Genomic DNA, 14,551 nt, shown 5'->3' on the forward strand with positions numbered 1-14,551 from the left:
TTGATAAACAAAATCAGCCAGCCTTTTCAATAGTGCATAGCTATCCAGATTCTGATAGGCTATAGACCCTGAGACTTATTTGATACATACTAGCATATATGCAAAGGGTAGTGATATATACAACCTGTGAGCAACACAGATATGTGGCATAGTGAGTTTGTACATATTTGTAGTTGAGCACAGCAGCACCATATCACTAATTAAAAGGGGAATGAGATCTTTATATTTGTTTACACTATTGTTTTCAAACATTTCTAGTTTATTCATAATATTCTGAAAAATTATGCAGTTTGTAAATGTACTTTATAAATATAAATATACACTCGCTTCCTTGAATTCTGTGACATGCATTTATTATGTCTGGTGTATATGCAATGCTGTGTCATGTATTTTACAGAGCCTGCCTTATGAACTACAGCGATACTGAGAGGTGGAATTTTAAGAGATGGGATTAGTACAGGCAACAAGGTACATGGGATACTTAAGGCCCGTACACAGGATAAGAAAATCAAAAGTTAAATTTAGTCCGACTAACGATCTGCCGATTTTCAGATTGTTAGTATAGTGCTTTCGACAGCCGATTATGAATTTTCGTACAACAAAAACTGGATGTGCAGGCTATAAAATGTTTATCATACGTGAACACAACGTCCGATTTTCGTTTAATTAGTACAGTTTTCGTTCCAAAAAAAAATCATAGGAGCAAAACTAGGCATGCTCGGAAACTAAAGAATACATACAAAACAATCCAACACATGACATCACTTCTGAAGTTGAATTCTGTTGTACGAGAATTTTTGTATGAAAGTAAACTCTTCACATTCCATATGAGACTAGATGCAATAAAAAACTAAAGAAAATTAGTCTGATAATCTGAACATGTGTATGAGGCTTTAGTCCTCAGAAATCAAAAGAAAACCAAAGGAAACAGCAGAAAGAAAGCAGCAAAGCATGTAGAGAATCCAGGAAGCTGTGAAAAAAGGGAGCCAGCAGACAAGCAACAATCACAACATGAAAGGGGATTTTTCAAGTAAGCTTATACTGGATTTTCAAACATAACTATTGTTTGTATTGCTATTACAATGGTGTTATACAATGAAAAATTATGCTGTGACTATAAAACTATTTTAATACACAAACAGGTCAGGACTGCACACACCCAGTATGTAACTCGATTCTTAAGGTGCAAAGCAGGCAATGGAGATCACCCAGACTCCAGTATATAGAAAAACAAAATAGATCCAATCTGCAGAACCTTGTATATTTATTATGAGCATAAAATACTCACAAAGGAGACCTCAAAATAACAAAAAATAACAACGTTTCGGATCAATTAAGATCCTTCATCAGGTATAGCAAGCATGAAAATTGGATTCTAATCACATTCATTATAATTCATTATATAAAAACTTCTCTCATCAACAGGAAATTAGGATCACCTGGATAGTCTTCACTCAAAGTAAAAAAAACAAAAAACAAAATATGTATAAGATTAAACAAATATTTACAAAAAGAGATGTAAATCATAATCCTTGTTCAAACCTCTAGGATAAGTAGTATCAAGTCGTGAAATCCAATTTACTTCCCTCTGTTGTAACTTTAACTCCCTATTTCCCCCTCTCTTCAGTCGTGGAATCAATTACCATAAATTTTAGCTGAGCTACAGTGAGACCACACTGTCTAAAATGCTTGGCAACTGGTAATTCAGACTGTGGGAAGCACAAATTGGATTTCATGACTTGAAACTATTCATTGTAGAGGTTTGAATAAGGATTATGATTTACATCTCTTTTTGCAAATATTTGTTTAATCTTATAAATATTTTGTTTCTTTTTCCAGATGTGTATATGGATAACCAGTAACACTGTTATATTGTATATCTACTATTGGCTGTAATATTAGTCTCTATTTTACTTTGAGTGAAAACTATCCAGGTGATGCTAATTTCCAGTTGATGAGAGAAGTTGCTATATATTGAATGTGATTAGAATCTCATTTTCATGCTTGCTATACCTGATGAAGGATCTTAATGGATCTGAAACATTGTTATTTTGAGGTTTCCTTTGTGAGTATTTTACTCTCTTAATAAATATACAAGGTGCTGCAGATTGGATTTTGTTTTTCTATAAAATGATTTTAAGCAATTTGTTGTATATGGAAGGCAATGATATGAGGGCAATAATCCAGCTTTAGCATACATAAATAGCCCTGTTGATTCCACTTACATGAATTAACTGCACAAGAACAGGCTCCAGATTACAGAACATTGCTCTGGCTTCCACATAAAAACTAAGTTGTTGCTCAAAGTCACGCCCAAAGGAGACCTGTAAAGGATGAGAAAAACACAAGTGTCAAGTCTAGTACAACTTGGTGATTTAAAGGGTAGTATAATGATTCTTAACCGCTTGTCGACCCCCCCCCCCCTTCCTGCGCTCAGGACCATAGTACTACCTGATTGAGTGCATGTGGTTTCAGAAGGGCGCTGTGTCTAAACACAGCGGGAGGCGGGCCGCGGGAGGAGCGGCGGTGATAAAAAGATTTTTATTGAGAATGTTTTATAGCAGAAAGTAAAAAATATGAAATTTTTTTCAAAATTGTCGCACTTTTTTGTTTATAGCGCAAAATCTAAAAACTGCAGAGGTGATCAAATACCACCAAAAGAAAGCTCTATTTGTGGGAAAAAAAGGACATCAATTGTATTTGGGTACAGCGTCGCACAACCACACAATTTTCCGTTAAATTAACGCAGTGCCGAATTGCAAAAAATGGCCTGGTCATTAAGGGGGTAAAACCTTCTGGCGCTGAAGTGGTTAAAACCCTCATGACCCACTACTACAATAAAATGCCTTTTGATTTTTGTATTTTTTGTCCTACTTAAACACACAGACACTAAATCTAAAACTTTTTTTTTTGTTACCTAACACCGACCTGACCCCAACACTAACATTCTCTAAACTAGATCAAGCGGTGATCAATTTTAGCTTTATTTTTAAACTAACGGTATGATTGGTTAATTAACCACTTTAGCCCCAGAGGATTTGGCTGCTCAAAGACCAGAGGTCTTTTTTCAACTTGGCACTTTGTGACTTTAACTGACAATTGCGCAGTCATGCAATGCTGTACCCAAATGACATTTATGTCCTTTTTTTCCCCACAAACAGGGCTTTCTTTTGGTGGTATTTGATCATTTCTGGGCTTTTTATTTTTTGTGATATTAATAAAAAAAGAGCGAAAATTTTGAGAAAAAATTACATTTTCAACTTTGTCTTTTAAAAAATATCCAATATACTCAATTTATGTCATATATTTTGGCCAAAATGTATTTAGCTACATGTGTTTGACAAAAAAAATCTCAATGACCGTATTTTTATTGGTTTGCGCAAAAGTTATAGCGTCTACAAACTATGATGTAAATACTGAAATTCACGCAGCTTTAATTTCTGACTGCCTATCAAATTTCATGAAGTGCTAAAATGGCAGGGCAGTACAAACCCCTCCCCCCCCCCCAAATTACCACTTTTTGGAAATTAGACATCCTAAGGAATGTCCTGAGAGGCATGTTGAGCTCATTGAATATTTCATTTTTTGCCACAGGTGTTTGAAAAATTACTAAAAAAAAAAATATGTTTTTTTTTTTTTTTTTTTTACACAAAGGTGTCATTGAAATGATATATTGCGCACGCATGCCATGGGTATAGGTGTAATTACACAACAAAATATATTCTTTTTTTTTTTTTTTTTTTTTTTAATTTTCTTTATTAAAGATTTTCAACATACAAAACTTTATTAATACAATAATATCATCCCTCCTTAAGTGGGGGGATTTAAGCTATATGCATATATCTCCCTTACTTTTTCCCCCTCCCCTCCCCTATCCCCCTCCCCCCCCTTGCGGAAGATACTTAATGAGCCCTTATTTCTCCTTTTTTATACTCTTGCCATACTTCCCAAATCTCTATTCTATTTTCATACTCTTGGTCCTGTTCTCCCCAGGGTTTTAATAATTCTAATTTTCTTGTTGTCTCCACCCGTGATATCCATTCTTTATTTGATGGGGCTTCTGTTTTTTTCCAATTTAATGGGATTAGGCTTTTCGCTGAGTTAAGCAAATGGGGGATTAAGGTTTTTTTATATAGTTTGATCGGCATTGTCGTCCCGTGAAAAAGACATTCCCATGGGTCCTCTTTGACCTCTATATTAGTAATTCTTTTAATTAAAGAGAGGACCTCCTTCCAAAATACCTTTATTTTAGGGCAGTCCCACCATATGTGTGTCATTGTTCCAATTTCCTGGCAGCCTCTCCAACAAAATCTTGAGGTCTCCGGGTGGTATCTCCCCACTTTATCTGGGGTTTTATACCATCTGGAGAGTAATTTGTAATTCATTTCCGCCGTATTGCTATCTATCGCCGAGTTATGGGCCAACCTAATACTTTTATCCCACTGGGATCCCCCCCTTTGAACCCCTAATTCGTTCTTCCATCTCTCCAGCATTGGGAGGTTCCCCTGACCCTCCCCGCTATTCAGGATTTTATAAATATTTGAGATATTATTCTTATTTTTTTCGGAGATGCAGATTTGTTCATATGGGTTAAGGTCGTTTATGTCTCTTATTGGCTGGGGGAGGGATGCTACAAAGTGTTTAAGTTGACGATACCTCCACTCATCCAAGTTCCAATTGATTTTCTTTATTTTAAGCTCCGATAAAGTATTTATTTTTCCCTTCTCCATTATATCTTTTAATCTTTTATCTCCATCTCCCAACCAATTTCCGTGCTCTTTTCCTTCCCCTGGTGAAAAAAATTTTGTGTCTTGTAGTGGTATTAATAATGAATTGTACTCCCAATTTCCTCTGTTGTATATTAAGTCCCATATTTTTAGTGCTTGTCGTGTAATAATATGTGTATCAGTTTTCAATTCTCTATATTTGGGTGGGATCCACATAATTTTACCTAGTTTAGTGCCACTTAAAGTGTCTTCCATTTTTACCCAATTTTTCCTACTTTCTTTTTTCCCCCATTCCATCACCCGTGAAATAATTGAGGCTTGGTAGTATTTTTTAATGTCGGGTAATGCCAATCCCCCCTGATTTTTAGTTCTACTTAGTGTAGTGTATTTAATCCTTGGTTTTTTGTGCTTCCAAACAAACTTAGTTATTAGTGCTTTTAGTGTTTTAAAGAATGCTTCTGGAATCTGAATAGGTATCATTTGGAGCTTGTATAAGATTTTTGGGAGGATCGTCATTTTTATTACATTTATTCTGCCCATCCATGATATAGCTCTTGAGATTAGTCTATTTATTTCTGTTTTTATATCATTTAATAATGGGATAAAATTAGCTGTATATAGTTGTTCTATTTTTGGTGTTAATTTAATTCCCAGATATTTTAACTCATCATTTCTCCATATGAAAGGGAATTCTGTTTTTAACCCATCCCCCTCTTGAGTACTCATTTTAATTCTTAATATTTCTGACTTTGTTTGGTTGATTTTTAGATTTGAGAGCTCTCCATATTGTTTGAAGATTCTAATTATGTTTGGCAGAGAAATCCTAGGGTTGGAGACATAAAGCAGCAGATCATCGGCAAAAGCCGCAACCTTATGCTCTACTCCCCCAATTTCCACCCCCTTGATATCCGGGCATTCTCTAATTGTTGCTAACAAGGGTTCCAATGATATCACGAATAATAATGGGGACAGGGGGCACCCCTGTCTCGTGCCATTGTACATGTCGAACGATTCGGACATTGTCCCATTTATTTTTATTTTTGCTGATGGTCGACTGTACAATGTATTTATCCATGACATCATTCTGGGGCCCATGCCCGTTTCTTCAAGTGTTTTCAACATGAACCCCCAGTTAACCCGGTCGAATGCTTTTTCTGCATCGATCGATAATATCACACTTGGGTCTTTATTTCTTAACATTTGTTCTATTAGCAGAATTGTTCTAATCCCATTGTCTTTTCCCTGTCTGCCCGATATAAAGCCCGACTGGTCATCATGTATCCAGTCCGCCATCAGCCCTTTAATTCTAGTTGCTATTATTTTCGTGAACAGCTTAGTATCGGCGTTCAAAAGAGATATCGGCCTATAACTTGAGCATAGTGTTGGGTCTTTCTCATCTTTTAGAATAACTGTGATGGATGCAAGAAGGGCCTCTCTACTCATTTCAAATTGAGAGCCCAGGCCGTTCATGTATCCCTTTAACCTAGGAATTAAAAGGTCTTTATATTGTTTATAGTAACTGATGGTAAATCCATCCGGTCCTGGGCTTTTTCCTCCTGGGGTATCTTTTATTGCTTTTTCTATTTCTTGTTCCGTAATTGGGGCCTCAAGTAGAGCCATTTTTTCCTTATCTATTTTTTTCATTTTTGCTTTTTCCAGATAATTTTTAATCTTTTCCTCTCTCTCCGGGCTGTCTTCTTGTTTACCCACTCCCCTTACTGCATATAAGTTACCATAGTATTTTTGGAATTCCCCTGCTATCTCGGTGGTAGAATGTACCAGGTCCCCCTCTCTATTCCTAATTCGGTCTATAAAATTTATTGATTTTTTCTTTTTGAGTATTCTTGCCAGATTTTTTCCAATCTTATTACCCTCCACATATTTTTCCCTCGCTACTTTGTTGTATTCTTGTCTTATTTCCTGTTCCAATATTTCTTTTAGTTCTTCTTTTTTCCTCTCTATCAGGGGGGTTAGTTCTTTTTTTTTTTCTGTTGTTTTTGTTATTATATCTTTTCTTTTTTGTTCTATTTCATAGATCTCTCTCATTAATCTGTCTTTTATTTCTGTTCTCTCTTTTTCCCTTTGTGCTCCTTTTGAAATTAATACTCCCCTCATATATGCTTTTTGCGCTTCCCATATTATATTTTTGGGTAGTTCCTCAGTATCGTTCATTTGAAAATAAAATTCCAATTCTTTTTCTATTTCCTTGCCCCATTTTTTATCTCTAATCAGTTCCTCATTTATTTTCCACATAGACTTTTTAATTGGCTCTTTCCCCATTTTTATTTTTACCGAAATGGGGGAGTGGTCTGACCAGGTCCTAATCCCGACCTTTGCCTCTAAGACTTTCTCGATCCATCTGTGTTCTATGAGGAAATAATCAATTCTGGAGTATGTCTTGTGTATGTTTGAGTAATAAGTATAGTCCCTCTCCTTGGGATTAAGTATCCTCCAGATATCTGCTAGTTGGTTCTGATACAGTTTTGTCCTTATTTCCTTAGTCTGGTGGTTCGAGCGCCTTTGATTTTTTGCTGTGTTATCCATTTTTGGGTCGAGGCTCAGGTTGAGATCCCCTGCCAAGACCACTCCTCCTTTCTTAAAATTTGTTAACTTCCCCAGAATTTTCCCCAAGAAGGCTATTTGTCCTTCATTCGGGGCATAGATATTTACTAATGTAACCTCCTCTCCGTTTAGCGTCCCTTTCAGGAGGAGATATCTTCCCTCCGGATCGGTCAATCTGTCTTCTAGGTTAAATCTAATCCCTTTAGCGAGGCCAATAGCAACCCCACTTGATTTTTTTTTAAGTGTATCTGCATAATACCAGGTGGGGTGACTATGGGAGTACAATCTGACATTTGATTCATGTGTGATATGGGTCTCCTGTAGGAATATAACATCTGCTTTTAGATACTTAATTTCACCTAGGATTTTTTGTCTCTTTATAGGGGAATTCATTCCTCGTACATTATACGAAATATAATTGACTACACTCATTTTTTCTTAGCTAGGTTTGTCTGGGGTTATCTCTTCAAAAGTATGATCCCTCTTTGGGTGCACTAGGTATTTGTTTTTATGGGCTCGATATTTTTTCTTTCTTGGTTTTTCTTCTTCCGTCTTCCCCCTCCCCCCTCTACCCCCCTCCCTCCTTCCTCCCCCCCTCCCTCCTCCTTTTTTTCCTCCTAATGGAGCCCTAGTACTCTCTTTTCCCTTAACTAGGGTAGTCGATTTACCTCCCCTCCATCGACATTCTCCCGAGGTTGAGCTCTGCCCCTGCTCGCCCCTCCCATCCTTCCCTCCCATGTTTAGGGAGAAAGGTTCTGCCTACTATCCCGTCTTGGTGCCGTCCGTTCGTGTAACCTCTGACAATCTCCCCCTCCCCCCACCCCCCCTCCCCCCATGCCCCCCCCCCCCCCCTCCACAGTTCAGTCGTTTTTTTTCTCTCTTTTTTTTTTTTTTCTTTTTTTCTTCTCTTTAATTTCCTCCTTCCTTATTCCCTAATTTTCTTGTTCTTTTTCTTCTTCTCCTGCCACTGGGTTTCTTCCTCAGTTTCATCCTCTGGGATTTCTTCTTCAGTCCATCCTGGGACCACTATTTCTGGTAGCTTTAAAGTTTCACAAAATGTTGGCATATCTTCAGGAAACCTCAGTATGCCCATTTTTCCGTCTCTTCGTGCTCCCAGTCCTGGCGGGTGTCTCCAAAAATATTGTATATTTTGCTTCTTTAGCTCTTCCACCACTGGTTTTAATATACGTTTTCTGTTCAGCGTTTCCTGTGAAAGATCTGGGAATATTTGTAGTTCGTCTTCTTCGTATCTCAGTTTTGGTCTATCTTTCATTTTTTCCCAAATTTGGGCTCTCACTTCATATCTATGGAATCTCGCTATTACATCTCTTGGTTTTCCTTTTGGGGCACTCTGAGGTTTCCGTATTCTATGTACTCTTTCAAATTCTATTTTGTCTGTTATTGGATTCCCTAGGATGGGGTTGAATATACTTTCCAGCATTTGTTGTAAATTTTCTTCTTTGTTCTTTTCCGGTAATCCTCTAATCCGTAAGTTCTTCCTTCTATTTCTGTTCTCTTGGTCTTCCATCTTATATAATATATTCCTCTGTTCTAGCTGAAGTTGCTGCATTCGTTCATTTAAGTTTAATAACTTTTTCCCATGGGTATTTATCTTCTTTTCAGTTTCCTCTACTCTTATTAATGTATGGCCCAGATCTCTGTATAAAGTGGCCATTTCAGTTTTAATTGATTTATCCAGGTTCGAGAACATTTCCATCATTTCTAATTTTGTTGGGGGGTGGTCGTTCATCCTTAGATCTTCTTCCTTCCCCGGGTCATTGTCCTCTGTTGTCTGTATACTCTCTCTGGACAAATCTGGGCTCTCTTCACCTGTTGCCCCGGATGCCTTTGTTCCTTTTATCTTTTTGTTTCCTTCATTAGTTTGTTTTGGTCTTACCACTTGTTGGTTTTCGGTTGTTTCATTTTGGTCTTTCCCTTCCTGGGTCATATACCTTTTAATAGTCCCGGGGCTTGCCGTAATTTTTGCGGTTTTCCCTGATGTCTCCTTTGTCTGTTTATTCTTTATTTTGGACATGATGATACTTTGTTTATATGACTCTTGATAATAGCTGTACTCCTGCTCAATATTCCCTCAATATTCTCTTGCCCCGCTGAGCTCTATCCAGTCCCTCTTTTAGGGATTTACTTAGGAATTAGCCAAGAAATTTTTAGCACTGGAAGAAATATACCCGGTTTTTAAATTTCAATAGTGGCCTCTTCTAAGTAGTCAGTCTTTAGTGGATTGTCCCCTGGGGTCTTTTGAGGGACCTCTCTCTTGTATTTCTCACGGTGTTTTTTCCCTGTAGAAACTCTTTTTAATTTCTCAGAAGTAGACTACAAGAGATTCCTCCAGTACAATAGAGGCAGAGGGGGTGGAGGTACTTAATTGGTATATTTCAGTCAGTCAGTGTTGCGTACACTCACTCTTTAATCCCTCTTAGTAATTAAATGTATTTTATTTTGGGCGTAGTATACAGTTATATCAGGGCAATCCCAAGAATAAATTGGTGTTGGTGGCTCCTTCCAGGCCGGTTATACCAGACTCCCTCTATGTCTTTATCCCTGGCTGTACATAAGTATAGAGTCTCAGCTAAGTAGGGATCCGTGATGTATTACTGTCCATCATGTAATTACATAGACTTGGTACACACAGTTCGGAGACCCAGAACCAATACTATGTGGGTTAATGTAATAATAATGGGGGGATTTTCGCCCTCTCACCGTTCTAGCATGGGCGGGTCTACCAGCGATCCCTGTGTCCTCTGCTGCTGTGTCTGCGGCCTTTAACAGGCTCCTCCCCCCATTCTGAGCAATCTCTCACTACAGTCTGTGCTGAGTAAAGGATCGGGGGGGGTCTTGCTTGTTTTAACCCTTTTCCCACTTGGGGGGCTATGACATGCCCTGTCTTTAAGCAGGGATGGCCAGATGAGCCAGAGGGGTTTCTATCACAGCGTAGTACAGTACAGTCTATAATATCCTTTCCACCATGGGTTATCTTGATAGTATTCCCTTTGAACAATGCTTGCAATCAGTTTTCAAATAACGACTTCAGGGGGGGCTCGCTTGTTAAATCCTTTCCTCAGTCCTTTGTGATTCACCCCCAGGCGGAGTATACGGGTCATTCAGTACAGCATAAAGACAGTTGGGAGATATGAAACAAACTTAAAGAGAAGTTTAAATGTGGTTACCGTCCTTTCCCCAATCCTTTGTTCTCTCTCTGGGAGTCAGCACAATTCACCCCCAGGCAGAACATACGGATCGTTCAGAGTACCATAAAGTCAATTTAGGGGTTTGAGACATACATGGGAGAAGTTTAATTGGGGTTTAGATGGGGTTTTCACCTTCACCCTAGTCCTTTACACTCCCTCTAGAGTATTAAGCAATTCACCCCCAGGCAGAACATGCAGGTTATTTAGAGCAGTTCAAAGTCCTATGGAAGGATTTAAGCATGCATACAAGAAGTTTTAAATGGGATTTTAACCCTCTCACCAGTCCTTTGTAGATTGTGCAGCTTCGCTGGTTATGCTTGATAGCTTCTCTCCCTGTATGCCGATTAATTGCTCTGATGATTGATGCTACAGCGTCTCACGTACTGGGCTCTGTATCACACTGCCCGCTGCTCTGTCTGCCTGTGTCGGGAGGGGCTATCCTCCTCTCTCTCTCCCCATTGATCCTTCTCTCATCCAGGACAGCAATCCACTATGGCTTTCCCCGGTCTTCAGCTGCGCTCATTCAGGTCGGTAACTTCCACATATGCCCTGGCGTCTCCCTGGGATCTGGCTGGAGCGAGAGTGGGGGATGGCAGGGGTAGGTCAGGCGCTCATATGAGCGGAGGATCGGACATTCCTTCGCTCGTTCCTCTGGACGGCATTGCGGCGCTCTAGCAGGCAGACGGACTTGGCGCCATTGGCCACAAAATATATTCTGCTGCTTCTCCTGAGTACAGGGATACCACATATGTGAGAATTTTTGGGAGCCTAGCTGTGTACGGGACCCCGAAAACCAATCCCCACCATCAGAATTTCAAAAGGCGTACATTTTTCATTGCATTTTCTCACTACCTATAACGGTTTAGGAGGCCCTGAAATGTCAAGATACCACAAAATCCCCCAAATGACCCCATTTTGGAAAGTAGACACCCCAAGATGTTTTCTGAGAGGCATGGTGAGTCCATGGAATATTTTATATTTTACACAAGTTTGGGAAAATTAAATTTTTTTTTAACACAAAGTTGTCAATAAATGATAAATTGCTCACAGATATAGTGCGCACGCATGCCATGGGTATAGGTGGAATGACACCCCAAAATACATTCTACTGCTTCCCCTGAGTACAGGGATACCTATCACAGTTTCGGAGGCCATGAAATGCCAAGACAGCACAAACCCGACCCCCCCCCCCCCCCAAATGACCCCTTTTCGGAAAGTAGACACCCTAAGCTATTTGCAGAGAGGCATGTTGAGTGTTTTGCAGATCTCACTTATTGTCACAAAGTTTTGGAAATTGAAAAAAAAAGGAAGAAAATGCATTTTCCTGTTTTTTCTTAATTTTCAAAAAAAAATTAGCTGCAAAATACTCACCATGCCTCTCAGCAAATAGATTGGAGTGTCTACTTATCAAAATGGGGTCATTTGGGGGGGTTTTGTGCCATCTTGGCATTTCATGGCCTTCAAAATTGTGATAGGTAGTAAGGAGTGAGAGCAACAATTTAAGCCCTTAGAAAGCCAGAAGGTGCGGATTGGTTTTCGGGGTCCTGTACGCGGCTAGATGCCAAAAAGTCTCCCACATGGGGTATCACTGTACTCAGGAGAAGCAGCAGAATGTATTTTGGGGTATCATTTCACATATACTCATGGCATGTGTGAGCATTATATCATTTACTGACAACTTTGTGTAAAAAAAACAAAAGCAAAAAAAAAATATAATCATTTTCCCGAAACTTTTGGCAAAATATAAACTATTCCATGGACTCATCATGCCTCTCAGGAAATAGCTTAGAGTGTCTACTTTGCACAATGGGGTAATTTGGGGGGGTTTGTGCTATCTTGAAATTTCAGGGCCTCTGAAACTGTGACAGGTAGTGCAGAGGTAAAATAAGCAATTTACGCCATTAGAAAACCTGAAGATGGGGATTGGTTATCGGGGTCCCGTACACAGCTAGGCTCCCAAAAAGTCTCACACATGTGGTATCACTGTACTCAGGAGAAGCAGCAGAATGTATTTTGGGGTGTCATTTTATATATACCCATGGCATGCGTGAGCAATATATCATTTAGTTACAACTTTCTGTAAAAAAAAACAAAAAAAAAAACAAATTGTCATATTCCCGAAACTTAGGGCAAAGTATAAAATACTCCATGGACTCAATATGCCTCTCAGCAAATAGCTTTGGGTGTCTACTTTTCAAAAAAGGGGTCATTTGGGGGGTGTTTGAACTGTCCTGGCATTTTATGCTCAATCTTAGCCACACATCACCCACTCTTCTAACCACTTGAAAACCAAGCCTTTTCTGTGACTTTTTGTTTACATGAAAAAATATTTTTTTTTTTACTAGAAAATTACTTTGAACCCCCAAATATTATATATTTCTTTAAAGCAGAGGCCTTGTAAAACAAAATGGTGGATGTTGCAAATTTTTTTGTCACACGGTATTTCCACACAGATTTTCCAAACACAATTTCTGCGAAAAAAATAATTTTTTTTAATTTATTGCACAAATACACTATATAATTCCAAATTGTTTGGTAAAATTTAAAAGACGATCTTATGCCGAGTACATACAGTGGGTACGGAAAGTATTCAGACCCCCTTAAATTTTTCACTCTTTGTTATATTGCAGCCATTTGCTAAAATCATTTAAGTTCATTCTTCTTCCTCATGAATGTACACACAGCTCCCCATATTGACGGAAAAACACAGAATTGTTGACATTGTTGCAGATTTATTAAAAAAGAAAAACTGAAATATCACATGGTCCTAAGTATTCAGACCCTTTGCTCAGTATTTAGTAGAAGCCCCCTTTTGGTCTAATACAGCCAGGAGTCTTTTTGGGAAAGATGCAACAAGTCTTTCACACCTGGATTTGGGGATCCTCTGCCATTCCTCTGCTGCAATTGCGGTTTACATATGACACTAGACCAACGCTTGCGTGCGCCTTTGTGCGCAAGCATGGGGGGACAGGGGGGGGGGCTTGATTTTTTTTTTATTTATTTTGCTTTTTTATGTTATTTTGACACATTGCCTTTCTTGTTTATTTTTATTGTTATCACAGTGAATTTAAATATTCCCTACGATAGCAATCTGTGACAGGTACTCTTTTTTTAAAAAACAAAATTGGGGTATTTTAGACTCTAGATCTCTCCTCTGACCTTAACGCATCTGACCACACCAAAATTGGTGTGATAAAATACTTTCCCAATTTCCCAATGACGCTGTTTATTTCTGAAGAAACAGAAGTCATGAAATGCTCGTAGCTTCCGGTATCTTAGGCCATAGAGATGATTGGAGCAATTCTCATCTCCAATCAGATAGATATGGTTATATGGTTAGATAATTGAACCACCAGCTGCACTCTCAGGTTAACCGGTGGGACAGGAGAGCCCGAGAAAAACCACGGAAGGTGGCGGAGGGGAGTCCCCTCCCACTGCATGTAAAAGCAGTCTAGCGGCCAATTATCCGCTAGGATTGCTTTAACATGTAAGCCGACCGCTGGCTGTAAAAAACTATACCAAGGTGATGCCAAAATCTGCAGGCATCATCCTGGTATAACCACTCAAAGTCCAGCAACGTACCAGTACATTGCTGGTCCTTGTTTGGCATATAGTGTAGGTTTTTTTTTTTCATGCAGCCTGTGGGCTGAACGAAAAAAAAAGAGAACCTAACAGAAATCAATACAGGAATATTGTGTAGTATTACACACCATTAACCGCCCAAACAGCCACCCACTGATTTTAATGGTGGGTATACATGACAATATTCCACGTATACCTAAAGGTATTTTAACTGCAGTGTTGAAATCAGCCTACCGCAGCTGCTGCCATCAGAGGTATCCATATATGCTGTGCGCAAACACTGTTTGTGTCAGAATATATAAAATCAATGTGGCAGCCGACGGGTACCTGCAAGAGAAACAGGTTAACAAAAGAATGAAAAACAAACAAAGTACAGTAGGAAGAGTAGAAGAACATAAAAAATGACTGACACGACAACTGTTTTTGGATTTTTTATTTTTTTTTGTAACACTTTTTTTTCTGTGAACTGCG

At 38.8% G+C, this 14,551-nt stretch overlaps 1 protein-coding gene across 3 annotated transcripts in view; it reads right to left on the reverse strand.

Annotated features, from left to right (window-relative positions):
- The window catches only part of VPS35L (VPS35 endosomal protein sorting factor like), a 1,473,617-nt gene that overhangs the window by 296,147 nt on the left and 1,162,919 nt on the right, over positions 1–14,551 (reverse strand). For all 3 annotated transcript variants that reach the window (XM_082262328.1, XM_082262327.1, XM_082262326.1), the window contains one exon: positions 2,226–2,324. In XM_082262328.1, coding sequence (XP_082118454.1) covers positions 2,226–2,324 — 99 coding nt within the window. The remainder of the gene's footprint in view (positions 1–2,225; positions 2,325–14,551) is intronic.

Source organism: Pelophylax lessonae (genome assembly GCF_965119305.1).
Source record: "Pelophylax lessonae genome assembly, chromosome: 6".
NCBI lineage: Eukaryota > Metazoa > Chordata > Amphibia > Anura > Ranidae > Pelophylax > Pelophylax lessonae.